The 15538-nt window shown below is 40.2% G+C and overlaps 1 protein-coding gene across 6 annotated transcripts in view; it reads right to left on the reverse strand.

Moving 5' to 3' along the window:
• Nucleotides 1-15120, reverse strand: part of GALK2 (galactokinase 2) — a 53571-nt gene extending 38451 nt beyond the window's left edge. The window contains exons 1-6 of one of the 6 annotated variants that reach the window (XM_084532910.1): nt 11399-15103; nt 10943-11160; nt 9988-10052; nt 9200-9288; nt 7794-7917; nt 2095-2185 (exon numbers count right to left, since the gene is read on the reverse strand). In XM_084532910.1, coding sequence (XP_084389036.1) covers nt 2095-2185; nt 7794-7917; nt 9200-9288; nt 9988-10031 — 348 coding nt within the window. In that variant the 5' untranslated portion in view covers nt 10032-10052; nt 10943-11160; nt 11399-15103. Of the gene's footprint in view, nt 1-2094; nt 2186-7793; nt 7918-9199; nt 9289-9691; nt 9835-9987; nt 10053-10942; nt 11161-11398 lie in introns of those variants that run through there. The other 5 variants (XM_084532909.1, XM_084532913.1, XM_084532911.1 and 2 more) reach the window with 5 other exon arrangements.
• Between the last annotated feature and the right edge of the window lie 418 nt (nt 15121-15538).

The raw sequence follows: 15538 nt of genomic DNA on the forward strand, positions 1-15538 counted from the left end.
TAAATTTCTCTCTTTTGTTAGTTAGAAGTAAACACGCAGTACATACTAAAAAAGCTTTGCACATGTATGGGAGGTATATGAACAACTATATTCTGATACGGACTTATATGTCAATGAACTATATTAAAATAATCAGAAAAACAGTCAATAATGAGAAAAACAGCAGTGTTTCCATACAGAAGCACCCACCTTCAAAAGATTTCTACTACTTTTCCTGCAGTAACTTCAACCATAAATACCAATGGTAGAGATCCGCAAACACAAAGCACCTTCTTTAATGTTTTCTAGCATCACTTCAAATTTTAAATTTCCCTTTCTCCAAACAGAAGGGAATTAATACCTGAAATACTACTGCTGCCCTTCATGAGGAACACTAGACAGGCTTGTTCAAAAACAGAAAATGATTGAGTAACCAGAAACTGATCCACAGTTTTTGGACTGTCTTGAATGTGAATCAGGCTTGCAAACTTATCACGCAATGTTTAAATAGAAAACGTATTTTGGTTTCAAAAATGAAAATGGACTTTGCCAAGTTCTGCAATAGTTCTGTCCCAAAAGGATAGCATGTTCAATTTAATATAAACAGATTATCCCGCTGGACCCTCTAAATACTTGTATTTCAGTGTTTAAGTCTGTAACATTCATGCTTATTTTCTGCCAGTGCTTGAGTCTGAAAACCTGCTTTGCAAATTAACCTTCTGGTATAAAAGCTTGTCCTTAGGAAAGAAATCTCAGTAGCAGACTGCAAAAGAAGGAAAGGCAATTGGTCATGCTAGCCTTAATATAAGAAAAGATATATTGAAAAGAAACTTAATCTATATATCTACAGTCAATACAATTTAAATGCACGTGTTACTGAGCTATGTAAAATTTAAAATACTCACATTACTGCAAATGTAAGTAATTTATAGGGATCTAAACATAGCGGGGGGTCTGTTTAGGAACTATGGATCGTAATGAAGTGATTCGTGGCACTGATTGTTCCAAAAATCGTATTTTGAAGACATCAGTGCCAGGTCTAAAGCATGCTTTCTTGGCTGCCTGCAGTACTTATCTACTGCATCACTCTGTGGAGTGACCCAGATGGCCTAACTAGAGACGAGCTTCATGTGCTTTCAGAAGCACATTTACCCATAATTTGGGCTGGCTGTGATGACCTTACCTTGCTGTCACTCTTTATCCCATTGACCCTTCAAGAAATGTCACTGGATTGGCACTAGGCTGAGAAGTCACTGTGTTTTTTTTTACTCAAAGGACCATGAATCACCTGCAAAGGACAGGTGAGATTTATAGGAAGCCTCAATTCTGAGTTCAGGCTGCCTCCCAGGGCCATACTGACAATCAGCAGTTGGTTTCACAAGCAGTTCAGTCTTCAAGTCAGTCCGGAGACAGGCTAGCTCACAGAGGAGAAGATAAAGCTCAAATGAGCAGACAGGAAAACGTCTGTCTGTTCAGTGTTCCACCCTTTACCATAAGCGTGCCATTTCCTGCATAGCTCTACTCTTAACTCGCTTAGGAAATTTTGAAATTCCCATTCAGATTCCACACACTGAAAGTTTGGATAAGTAATGGTTCTTACTGGATAATTCCTTCTGTATGTGGTTTATGTACTTTCTGAGATTTCTTTTGCCTACTGCATGAGTCAGTTTTGCTCAGTTGTTGTGCATTACTTGTATGTTTCCAACATTAATGGAAACTGTTTTTTTTAAAAATGTTTCCATAGGAAGAAAAAGACTAAAATATGACCCTTGTATCCTGACAGACATGACTCCAAACCTTTCTAAAAAGCAAATGTTAATTGCATGAGTCCAGTGGGAAGCTTTCTTTTTAACTTTAAAATACAAAAATGTCATCTTAACACAAGTTTGATCATGACTTTACTAAATAAGTGATTATTTGGTATCATAATTTATTTAATAAATATGAATATAGTTCTGTGCAAATATTTTAAAACAAAACCACTCATATCTCATCATTAAATAACTGTATATCAAGAAATGACAGAGATGCAGGGAAGTAGTTTCAGGGTGAATGGATATGCATGTCATATTTTACTTCCACATTAATTTCATAAGTTAAATGGTTTGGGCTTACCTGAATACCCTTCAGTCCACACAGGAAGTAGTTATGCCACTGAGATTTGGTTTTGTCAATCTGAATGTCATTAATACTAGCACTAAAATCCCTGCAAAAACAGAAAAACCTTGAGGTTTCAACTTGTCAGTAAATTTAGTCTGAAAAAACATGGCTTATTACTGCCACCTGCTGATGAACAAAAACATTTCTGTTAATCATTTTTTTCAGTACAATATTTTATTGTACAGATCTTCTTTATTAATCAATTCTATATTTTAGATAGAAGCATAATAGTATTTCCTAAAGTAACAGAAATTATTACACAAATACAGAAAATAAACTGCCTTTCGCACCCGTAATCAAGGCAGCATGGCTTCCATCACATGTACATGCTCTCTTAATTCTCTTAGAAAAGTATAAATCTAACTAATCGTACCTGTCAAGCCTAGAGTAGAGATAAATACACTTTAGGCTTTCTTTAATCCCTGCTGAGGAATTCATCTTCATTACCTACGCTGTGAATGGCAGCTCATTAAAAGAGGCCTAATGCTGTAAAATTGTATTATGTACGTGTATATTACAAGATATAATTAAAATAATAGTTTATCTATTTCCTCCAGGATAACACTGATAATAGTTTTCCTACTGCATTTCAAAATAATAAAAATGGTAAACCTGAATGTTCCTAAAGAAACTAATGCTACAGATAGATGCTTTAAAAATATACATGGAGTGGTGTGCAGACGCCTTGGAGGGGCATGCATTAATCATCAGGAAGGGTAGATTGTTTAGAAGTCTATACTGTCAAACACCTAATAACTGTATCTACCTGATGCCAGTACAGCAGATGTCCAACAAAGAAAGAGTAAAGGCACTAAGAATGTCACGAAAAACTAACAAAAATTATTCAAACCTTGTAGGCTAAGTTGTGCTTTACAAGGCAAGGTCTGCCAAACAATATGAAAAGAGGCAGCTGGATTCCCTGGAAATATTTAGTCTTAATGGAAGGAAAAAAAAAAAAAAAAAACAAAAAAAACTTTCAAGAAATTACATGCAAGGAGACACTTCACAGCTTTTAAGAGAACACAAATTTTCTTTCTTATGCTAGTCCCGGTCTGTTTCTGTAAACTATATAGGTTGGTGACGTGCTGTTTTTATTTTTATCTGAAATAATACCGCTAGTTAATACCTGTAAAAAAATACCAGTGTGAAGGTATCTTTATCAGTAAAGTATTCTGTTCCCTATAGAGAGCCTATGTTAGTCATACTAATATAAAGCATCTTTACAGTGATATAATTGTCTTCAAATAATGGCTGAAAACTTCACTTTATTGTGATGCAGTTAAAGGCTGCAATTTTTGTGTTTATGCTAACATAGGTTTTAATGTTAGCTATGTTGTAGTGAGCTACTCCACTTGTATTGCCAATCTACAACCTATTCCCAGGTCAATGCTACAAGACAGATACCACATTTCAAATATCAACTTAGAATTACCATTTTCTCAGTTATACATTCAACTTCAACATTCACTGCAGTGCAGACATATCAGAGATTGCTATACAGTTTAACGTATAAGTTGCTGTCTTCCCATTTGAACTGTTCAAAATAGTGCCACTTACAGGACTTCATCAACAATGCAGCACTGAAGAATAGTAGAGATTTAAGTGCAAAATACTGGGGATTGTAGAGTAACAAAAAGATCTGAAAGGGAGTGTTGAGAGTACAATACAAGTAGAGTTCAAGGACAGCAGTAAATTCTTCCAGTTCGAGATTCACATGTCTTTGGAACAATCTTCCAGAGAATAAAACAAATTGTTTTTGTTATGGCTTTTGAATATAATCAAAAAACAGAAGTACAGTAGAAAATGACTGTCAAAAGTAATGAAGAATAAAATAATCCTCTGTTTACTTATGTTTGTTTTCTACAATAACCTTAAATTATTATTTTAAAAAAGCAAGGATGCTAGAAATCAATGTGTAAAAGTGATTATCATAAAGTGAATTTAAACTCCTCTTTTCTTCAAAAAAGGGTCATAAAACATTTTATCTGCATAATTCTTTTTATGCAATCAGACAAAGTTAGAATGAAATGAACAAAAAGACATATACTATGGTATATATTTGCTGGTTCTGTGGATAAATTAAAATAACTATTTCTTAAAGTGCATTTTGCAGGTTTCTGTAATCTCACATAGAAAAAGAAAGAAAAGTTGGCTTTGAACTTGGCAAGTTTCACATGCACATAATTCATACAATCACAGGATGTGGAACTGGCAAGGTCCCCAGAATCCTTAAGTCTTTTTTTTTTTTATTATCACATTTGATTTGTTACAAAAACTCATTCCTAAATGCCCAAGCTATATCTTAAATCAGAAAATGTTCAATCTTGCCTTCAGTCCTACTACTGGAAGGTAGGAAGTTTGATATAAGTACTTTGTGAAAACAAGTAGAAAAAAAAAATAGGGGAAAACATCCCCTTGAGATAAAAATACCTTGATATTGTCTGTTCCAACCTTTCCATTTTAAAGGACTTGTGGTAAGGTTTTCCCTCCTCCAGGACTATATATAAACATTTTAATTGGTCTATATAATTAGAAGAGGTGAGTTTCTTGAGTAATGTGAAAAAAATGTGGTTGAGGTATTGTTCCTTGCTTGAGTAGTAATTAATCCTTAGTTCTGGGAGACCAATTTGGCTTTTTCACACAGAGGCTCATTGTCTCAGCAATTTCTTAGTTTTTCTGTTTGAACTCTCTGTAAAAAATCTATTAAAAAAAAAAAAAAAAAAGAGATTTTCAGGTCATTCTATGAGATGGAATGATAATTGTTAATTACCGTGCTTTGACATTTCTGAAAGCATTTTGAGATGTGTGGTGTCAAATACTCAGAGAGTATCTCTTTCTCAATTAAAACGGTGCTGTGTGAAGAGGAGTTATTTGGATCTTCAAGAGACTTTAACTTTTGAATACCATTTTAGCCCAAATATATTTTAAAAACATCTGATCAGATAAGATGCTTTATGATGAAAAACGAACAGAAAGTTTTTGGTTGTTTTGTTTTTGCCACCTATCCTTTGTTCTGTTCTTCCTAAAGTTAATATGAATGATCAGGGTGGATGAGGGCTACAGAACTGTTACGTATTACGTGAACCGCTAAACAGTTCACAAAACAAGAATGAAATAGGTAACAGTGATTCTACAAAGGCTAATGGTTAGTCCTTGCTAGCCAAAGGCCTATATACATGTACATGCATTCACCACAGGCATGAACATCTAGCAGTGGAACAGGCTGGGGGAAAAAAGATGTCTCATCAACAATTTTGTTATCTGGTATAACATTCAAAGTGTTGAAAAATATTTCTTTGTTATGAAATTACGGGCATGTTTTAGCTTTGTTTTTAAGCAACAGTGTCTCAACAAAACAGAGAATGCTTCATACCATAATCTGAAACCTTTTCTTGGTTTATGGTTTAAAACATATGATTTTAAACTGAAAACAAGGCAGATATAAAAATACAGTGACTGTACACACAATTTGAATTCAAAGGCTGTAATTCTATATCTGGTAAGAACTGTATGTGCCTCAGGAGGCTATTTTAATTGCCATGTAATGAGCCAAAGCTCAAAAAACACATAAATATGTTTACCTTTTGGTTACTGCTTTATTTAGCATCCTTTGTAATAACTTTTCCTAATCGAAGCTGTTACAATTTTGAAACTCTTGTCTCTTGCAAAATGATTTCGCAACAAAGTTGAAGCCCCATTGCAGGTTTCTGTCACAGAAAAGTAAAGTCTTCCATTTCCTTCCCCCCTCTCATCACTGTATGTTTATCTCATCACTGTTTATCCTGAATCAGCTTTTGTGCTGAATCTGTGAGAATTCAATTCACTAAAATGACAGAAAATTAATTAGGGCACACTTTACCTTAAGATTGGTACTACACCATGGAAAAGGCAGAGGATGAATCAATGCTGGAAGCAGGAATAGGGAGACCAGGGGAAATAGAAGTAAGTCACCCCCCTTCAGGAGTGGTGAGCTGTTAATTCAGCCCAGCCATATAGTGAGAACATACTCCACAGAGTGTAAAGTATTAGCATATTTATACTTTGCATGGAAGTGAAAATTCCTCTTAACTGCCTAACTTGCAGGTAGCAGCTCAGAACATAAGGTAAGAACTTAAGATAAAGCTCAGATAATATCTCAGCTTTAACCAGGAATATGTGCTTAACTAGTTCCCACTCTTGGCAGTATGTTCCTTGGGGAAAATTTCTTCACTCAAAGCGTTGTGTAGTATTGGAACAGGCTGCCCAGGGAAGTCGCTGAGTCACCATCCCTGGAGGTCTTCAAAAAATGCGTAGACGTAGTGCTTAGTGACATGGTTTAATAGCAGACTTGGCAGCGCTAGGTTAAAGGTTGGACCAGATGATCTTAGAGGTCTTTTCTGACCTAAATGTGCCTGTGCTGCCTGCCATATGTTGCACCTTCAGGAAGTAATTTATCATTGGCTTAAGCCAACTGAGTTGGTGCTGATTTGATTTTTGCAAAATGACCACTAAAGTTCATGTAAATGAGTGACCTACTCTGAACTACCTGGCTACCACACAAATATCAGTCAGTTGCAAGGAAGAAGGCAGGATAATGTGGCTGAAGTTGAAAGGAATGGCCAGAATATTTCCATACATTCAGCACTTGTGAGACCACATCTGGAATACTGTCTCCAGTTTGGGGCTTCCCAGTAGAGAAAGACATTGACAAACTGCCAAACAGTCCCGCAGAAGGTCACCAAGATGGCTACAAGGCTACTACAGCACATCATGTGTAAGGACAGGCTAGGAGAGCTGGTTTTATTCAGCCTGAAGAAGAAAATTGAATGGGAGAATCTCATTTGAGTCTTTGACCACTCATCACATGGCTCCAGAGAGGATGAAGCCAGACTCTTCTCAGAGGTATATGAAGGAAGCATAAGAGGAAACAGGTAATCTGCAGCAAGAAAAAATCCACTTAGACATTTATAAAATATTCTTCACAGCAAAAGTGTCCAAACTAGAGAACTGGTTGCTCAAAGAGATTATAGTTTCTGTCTTTAGAGATACTCAAAATTTGAATGAAAAAGTCCCTGTAAAACCTGCTGTAACTTTGAAGTTAGTCCTAGATTGGACTAGATAATCTCCAAAGGTCCCTTACAACCTAAATTATTCTACAATTCTGTAAACAAGCAGCTGTGGAGGAAGTAGAAGAGGGAATACAGGCTCTTTGAGACAGGATTGTTGCTAAGGCCCTTGTGCTGTGAAAATACAGCCCCAGGTTCTCCAGAGTGTAGTCCCAAAGACAACAACAGCAGGGGAGTGTTAGCTTACATATGCAGCAATTGATTACAAAACGTTTCACTCCTTTCCTCAGGAGAAACTGAACTGCTGCCAGCTGATAGGGTTACAAGAAAGATGAGCTAAAAGAGGTGAGTGGGTTGCACTTTTATAAAGATTGAAAAATCAGAGGCTTTGCAAGAGAAATCCAAACAAACAGGTGGCAGACAGGAGCAGTGAACCTACTGCTCTAAACTAATATGCACAGAGTTGTTCAAATGGGATTCCATTTGCTTGTATCATTCAATGTACACAATTAAAATCTATACTGCAATGTAAATCTGTCAAACCTCAGAAAAGTTAATCTGTATTGCGATTGCATAAAGAGGTTCATAAATAAACAAACAATTACTTACAAGTACAAAGAATTTGTATTCGCCAGTTGCACAACATCACTATTTACAGGTTCTACTGCAATCAGTATATCTTGTTCTATAGCCATGGGGAGCACAGCATAACCACAGTAGTCTATATGTTCTCCTAATGAAGAAACAGATGATTAAAAATATTTTTGAGTAAGTCTTTCTTGAGTAACAGAAACAGGGCTCCTACAGGAGTTCAGTGTTGTTTACCGTACTAGACAGCTTCTGAGTATAGTCTCAATTCTTACTATTTAAAGTACACCTGAAAGTTTAGGGTGCATTTCCTCCATTTTGTATTACTACACAAATATTTTATTTTTAGCGATTTTATCTATTGCACCTGTTTATAAATCTTCATGTTTTAACATTGGCTTATAAAAATTTAAAAAGCACTATGTATATTATTGTCCAGAATGAAAATAACTACCTGCATTATCTGTAAACTTTTGTGTCGGTATGGAAAAATAATTCAAATCTATTTCATTTAACTGATGACTGGAAGAGATAAAGTCAGTACATGACTTCCAATTATGTGATTTCCTCTGCTCATGTGGCAGATTCATTGGCCACTGGATACGGCTTGTGGTGGATTTATTTTCATAAAATTTCTGGACTTTTTTCCATGAAGATTATATGTAAATAACAACTAATACATATAGGTGCAACACTAAGAACACCAAGATGAAAATCATCATTAACTGCACAATGGACTAATTAATTTTAAAGCTCTGTTTTCCAGGTTCCTTTTACTTACAAATCTTCAAATGTGTATGGTTCCTCTATGCATATACAAGAAATTGAGCTCTAGAGAGAGAACAATCCTAACATGGGTAGACAAATCTAAAAAATAAGGCAGCCACAGAAACACAGGTAAGTCTTAGATAAACAGTGTTTTTGTCTCTCCAGGAAGCATGTGAATCACAACCAACTGTTCTGTGGATGCATCTCTATGGCTGAGATCCTGGTAGAATCATTTCATACCTTCATATGCATTCCTGTTTGGCTAACTATATCTGATCACTTAAATTATAATGAATGAGAAAAAAAATACAATGATTTCATTTATGGATGTACTGTTCAGCAACTACTTTGATTAGATTTGCAAAGCTTTTCAAAAGAATTGTATCCAACCATAAATTGGAATGTTATTCCACTTTTCAAAATCATCACTGCTCTCTATGATTTTTTCCAAAACTGATATTTGAGTGTGAAATTATTTATAATAAGGTGGGAATAAGCTAGGAAAGTATTATATTCTACTTTCCTTTTATCACGTGCAACTTTTCTAAGAAAAAAAATAAAACATAAAATAAAATCCATCATTATTTTAGATTCTGTGTTTTAAATTACTAGGTTTCTGTGACGTCAGATAAAATGATAAAATATTAATATTTTCTTACCTATTAAGTTGACTCGCCCTGGTGCACGAACATAAAACTTGGGAGCTGATCCAAATTTTGCTATAAAACTCTCCTTCAGCTTCAGCAATCTGAAAGGCAGGTTGAAAACCTTTAGCAGGACTGTATTTGCATAAAAGATGGGAAGCCTGTTGTCTAAAATATGTTCTAAAGTAATTTTGGTTTAACTTTTTGAAGTACAACGGGTTTTCTCTCCTATATCAGGAGCTACATTAAGCTGCTTCTTCCTGCTCCTCACATAACACATGACAGAGAAGATTAAGGTATCCTAATTGATAAGAATTTTATTTTAAATACAAGTAGTCATAAACTCATTCAGGAGTCAGATGTCCAAAGGTAAACTATTGTTTGTATGTTCTTTTGAAAAGGATGAAAGGGACCCGCTTTTACTTAAGTCCTCCACCTTGGCTGGCTCTAGCCAGAACCAGAGAAGGCAGTTGCCTTGTGTAACAAAACTCCATGGCCTCCACCTACCTTTCGTATGCTACAGCTCTGTAAAACTGCTCGCAGGTAAGGAAGACCTGCAGCAGTGCGCATCAACGGCTTGTTTGTGGCACTTGGTTTTGTCACATAAACACACATGGAGGCACCCTCTTCAAAGCCAGATTTGATTACACCAGGCCTGAGCAAATGGATTTTCTTCTAAATTTTGACTTTTTTAAACTTCCTATGAGCCTTTGTATGAGCACCATTTCTGTACCAATGCATATGAAGACAACTAAAATTCCAAACCACTGATTATCCCTATGACTTATTTAGACAGTATTTACAGTTTTACAGCAACAGTTCCCAGAAAGTTCTTCAGACTTTCCATTTGGAGGTTCTAGATGTGTCACTGAAAATTCCAAAACAGAGAAAGATTTGGCATATTGTTTTGTTTCATAAGACCATAAAGATATTTAGCTTCCACGCCGTGCTTGCAAACTTAGGATGCTTCAGCATGTCATGCAGGAACAGTGGGTAAACAATGACTGAGAAGAAATTTAGCTATTATCCTAGTGAAGCATAAGTGATTTAATAGTGATTCACTTCAAAACTACTGTTAGGGTACACACTAACCCATTAACTTTCTTTAACGTATGCAAGACAAAAAAATGATAAACGAGAAGTAAGAAGAACAGAAAATTTAAAACAAGTCTTAAAATATCTCACCAGCATACCCTGGTGACTTTAAAACATGTACCAAATTATTAGTGTTGTTATTATTATTTGGTTTTTAGTCCACTAAGAAAAAATCAGGCTGCTAAGCCTTTTACATTTAGTCTAAAACTAAAACTGGAAGCCTAGTTAATGCAAAGCTTAAGTAAGAAGACAGCAATGAGGAACAGATGTTACAAATTTTCACAGTCAATTATTTAGCTTGTACTTCTCTGTAAAAGCTGTTATTGTCCAACTATATACATTCAAATGTTTTGTAAGATTTCTCTAAATGGAAAGCTACAAAGCATTATTTGTTGTGAATTTTTGTAACAGATCTTTCTGTACGTTTCTGCCTTGGAGCCCACTAACAAAGCTGTGTTAGGGCCCTCTTTAGCTTGCTTACAATCCTCCCTAGTGTTGACTTGTGAAGAGCTATCTACACGCTTTGCCCTTTTTGCTGCAACATGCTGCAATGTAAGCACCTACATCAAAGCTGATTGTCAAGAGTGTTAAGCAAACGCATCCCTTGCAACTTCACACCTCCAAATCTAGAAAAGCTGAGCTTGTCCTTTCCACGTGACTTACACGGAAATACACTGCACTCTGCCGCGGGGATCACAAATTTAGAAAATTCCCCTTGCCAGCGTTAACACGGGTAAAAGGGCTCATTCAACTGCCAGCATGTTCTACTGCCACACACCAGGTGCAGCACCGTGGGCAAGAGCACACTTCGTCCCAGCGAATCGCACGGGCCATTCGTTACAGCACACAAGACGAAAGGATAACCGAATATCCCCAAAACCCTGCGAAGAGAAGACACCGGGAGGACAGCTGAAGGCGCCGTCCCCCCTCCCGCCGCACTGGGCTCCGAGGGCTGCCTCGAGAGGGGGCCGGGGGACACCCACAGGCTGCCCGTCCCTCTCACGGCCGGCCCGGCCCCCCTGCTCACCACCCGCCCCCGCTGCCACGGCGGCTGCAGGGCCGAGGCTGGGCGCCGCCGCCCTGGCACGGGCTCGCTCGGCCAGCCGGGCAGGCACCCACCTGGGCTGCTCCACCGCCTGCACCGGGAGGCTGCTGGGGGCGTCCCCTGCCATGGCGGCTCCCCCCCGCCGGCCCCTGCTGGAGGCGGGCGGCGGGTCCGGCGGGCTCGCGGTCACGGGACGGGCAGGCACCGGCCTTCCGGGCGGCGGGGCTGCCGGCACAGCCTCCTCCTCCTCCTCCTCTTCCTCCCCGGCGCGGCTCCGGCCCCGGTCCCGGCGCTGGTCCCAGCCCCGCCGTGCAGCCGCCGGGCCGGTGCCGCAGGGGGTCGGCCCCCGCAGCCCTCCCGGCGGTGGGGCCGCTCAGCTGCTGGCGCAAGGCGGTCCGCAGGTGGCTGGAAAGCTGTTACATCGCGTGCAGAAGGCGCTCTGTTACTTCGTTCCTGTCGGAATTTAGCTGGCAACAAACAAAGATTAAAAACAGCCCCCGGCGCGGTGCGGGGTGTTGAGGCCAGAGCCGCCCCGGCATGGTGCACTGGGGCAACGCGGTAGGGCAATCAGCAGTGCTTCCCCCCGGCATTATTTTTATCCTTTGGGTTTTCTGGCGTGTGGGTCTGCTGCTTTCCCTCAAACAAGTAGCTTCACAGATCCCGTTACCCCTCAAGACTGATGGCAGCAGTAACTTTGAGGAGCTGGAGCTTTTCGAATGTGTTTACAAGCCCAGCTCATTGTTGTCCATTTTGCTGTTTAAGGCTGCTAATAATCACCTCAGGAAGTTTTAAATGCCTGGACTGAGAAAAATACAGTAATATTCCATTCTATGATTAATGCCTTTCTGAAGCAATTTTCCAGGGGCAGAACTGAAATAGAAGTAGCCACAGGAGAGGAAAAAAAAATATCAAAAACTTGTGATAAGTGGAATAATAATTCATGTCAAGAAAATGGTTGATATTAATAAAGAAAGAGGAGATGTGGGAGTATTGCCATGGGGGTCGACAAGCCCCATGGTTGTCTTACCGCCATCAGGAATGTAAAAGAGTTTAGAGGGAACAAAGAAGGATGATTCAGGAAACGCCATGCCTGCCACGCCGTCTGGGGTTGCTTGTTCTCCAGCCATTAAGGCATGGAAGTTGCTGGGTGTTTGCTGTTGCCGGGCAAAGTTGTGCGACTGATGAAAAGGTGTTTGAAAAGGACTGCTGTGGGGCAAAGGGTGTAAGAGGGAAGCCTGTCCTCGAAATGAAAAAAAAAAAAAAAAAAAAAAAAAACAAACACACGATATAATGAAATTATGTCATCAATAAAAAAGTAGAAAAAAAGGAAAGAACAGGGACAGGCTGGCAGAATGGAGACCAGGACGGGAACAGGCACATTGATCGCCCCATGAAGACAGGTTTGGCCAAACTCAGTAAACGGCTCAAAGTCGGTGGAAACAGGAGCTGGAATATGCTCAAGCTGAGAGAAGCAGAGCCGCGCGCACAACTGCCCCTCGCTGGTAAACAGTTGCGCATTATGGGGAATCATACGTCCTTAAGAACAAAGACTGTCCTGGTAACTTTACAGCTTATGCCCTTTATTAACAGTCAGACAGTTTATGATCCTGAAACACGGGACCAAATTGAGGTCAGGGTGTGGGACTCTGCTACAAAAAACGACAGGGTTGCAGTGGGATTGCTCGGCACCTGGCGAGCAATCTTTGAGGCCTTAAAGAGCCCTGTGGGGCCACAGTCAGACACGTGTGGTTTGCCAAATAGTGAGGGAGCTACGGGCTCGTTTACTGATCGACAGCTATGCCATCGCCCCCACCCCCCCACCGCTGCTGCCATCACAGGCCTTTGCTGTTACGCCCCCTGTTGACCTGGACGTGCCTTTTGACCCAGGCCCTATTGGCCTTGAAAAGGAGGCGGAAATGTTTGTTTCCCTTCGATCCGTGAAGAACAGGATACGTAAGGCCCGAAGGATGAGTTGCTTGACAACTTAAAGCAAGACATTGTTCCCACGACTAGCCCTGGAATTCTCCGGTGTTTGTAATCAAGAAAAGGGATGGAAAATGGAGACTTAAATGAGCTGAGAAAAATTAACGAAGCCATGGAAGATATGGGAGCACTTTAACCAGGATTCCCAACTCCAACTATGCTCCCCCAGTCATGGTCATTATTAGTAATAGACTTAAAGGACACTTGCTTTTTAAAACTTTGATGTATAGGCATACACAGGTTTAATATGTAAAAGCAATGTTCTGTATATTTAGAAAGTTTGATGTTTGTGTGTGCATGTTGGTAGAGCTTAGACTCCCCGCACATCCAGTGCTGTTTACTTGCCTTTTATAAATATTACTAAATTCAGGTTGATACAACTCTTCGTTTATAACAACTGTAACATAAAATGACCCACAGAAAAGAATGGAGGCAATAAATACTGCAAACTTGTCTAGGAGCTTGCAGGATCCACCAGCCTTGCAGTGTGGGAGGGTAACGCTTGCATGTCCCAGCTTTTTTCCTCTTGTTATAAATGAGGTCTCAATTCAATCTTAATTTTGTAATATTTATAAAACAAATATTTATAAAAGGTATAAAAGCTATAAAAGGTATAAAAGGCAAGTAAACAGCGCTGGGTGTGCGGGGAGTCTATGCTCCACCAACACGCACACACGAACATCAAACATTCTAAATACATGTATACAGAACATTGCTTTACATAATAACCCAAGTATGCCTATACATACATACAATCAGGATAGGTAACAAACAATCTTTTAAGTTCCATAACTTAACAGTCTCCATTTTCCATTCGTTTTCTTGCTTCAGGCCTTATGTATCCCGTTCTTCCCAGATTGAAGAAAAACACGTCCATCGCCTTGTGAAGGCCAAGAGGCCTGGGTCAAAAGGCACGTCCAGGTCACCAGGGGGCGTAACAGCAAAAGCCTTCGATGGCTGTAGCAGCAGAGAGGCCGATGGCGATGGCGATGGCGTAGCAGTCGGATCAGTAAAGGAGACCGCAACTCCCTCGCTGTCTGCCAAGCCACACGTTTGTGATTGTGGCTCCACGTGGCTCTTTAAGGCCTCAGAGATTGCTCACCAGGTGCTGAGCAATCCCACTGCAACCTTGTCATTTTTAGTTGCAGAGTCCCACACCTTGACATCAATTTGGTCCCATGTTTCAGGATCATCAAGTGTCTAATTGCTAAGAAGCAGAATAAGCCGTAAGGTTACCAGGACAGTCTTTGTTCCTAAGGACGTATGATTCCCCATAACGCACAACTGCTTACCAGTGAGGGGCAGTTGTGTGTGCGGCTCAGCTTCTCTCAGCTCGAGCTTCTCTCCAGCTCCAGAGTGCCTATTTCCAGCGACTTTCAGTACGAGCTTCTCTGAGCAGTTTGCTGAGTCTGGCCGAACCTATCTTCATGAGGCAATCAATGTGCCTGTTCCCGTCCTGGTCTCCATTCTGCCAGCCTGTTCCTCTTCACTTCTTTTTCCTGCTTCTTTATTGATGTAACTTCATCGTGCTGCCTTTTTCTTTTTTTATCTTGAGGGCAGGCTCCCCTCTTATACCTATCTCTCCACAGCAGTTCTTTTCCAAACAACTTTTCATTGGTCAAACAACTTTGAATGTAACAACAACAGCAAACACCCAGAAACACCCATGCCTTAATGGCTGGAGGACAAGAGAACCAGCTGGGGAACAAGAAACCCGAAACTGCATGGAGTCTCCTGAATCACCCTTCTTTGTTCCCTCTAAACTCTTTTATATTCCTGATGGCCTTGTCGTTAAGAGTCTAATGTTATCTCAACCACGGGGTTTTCCAACCCCCATGGCCACACTCCCAAATCTCCCCCTTCTTTGTTAGTATCAACCATTTTCTCGACACGAATTACCACTCCATGTATAACACTCTTTCAGCTGAACGCAGCAGTGATTACTGTGTAAGTCGTTAGAGAGCCCTTGACTCCACACCTAGCGGAGCCTGTGCTTTTCACACGTAAAACCTTGTTGGGCCGGGTGGTTGGGTGATACTTGGGTACGGTAATGGTAGTGCACAGAAAGTGCTGAGGCACTGAACGCGGCAGGACGATGCGCTAAGGCCTAGAGGGCTGCGGCAGCACAGCGCCCGGACTTTCCGAATTTCCTATCGGGGACACAAAGCGGCACGGGGTCCCAGCCCCGGTGTGGGGCCCGAGGCGGCGCCGCAGGGCCGGGGCCGCGGTTG

Source organism: Aythya ferina (assembly GCF_964211825.1).
Source record: "Aythya ferina genome assembly, chromosome: 11".
Lineage (NCBI taxonomy): Eukaryota > Metazoa > Chordata > Aves > Anseriformes > Anatidae > Aythya > Aythya ferina.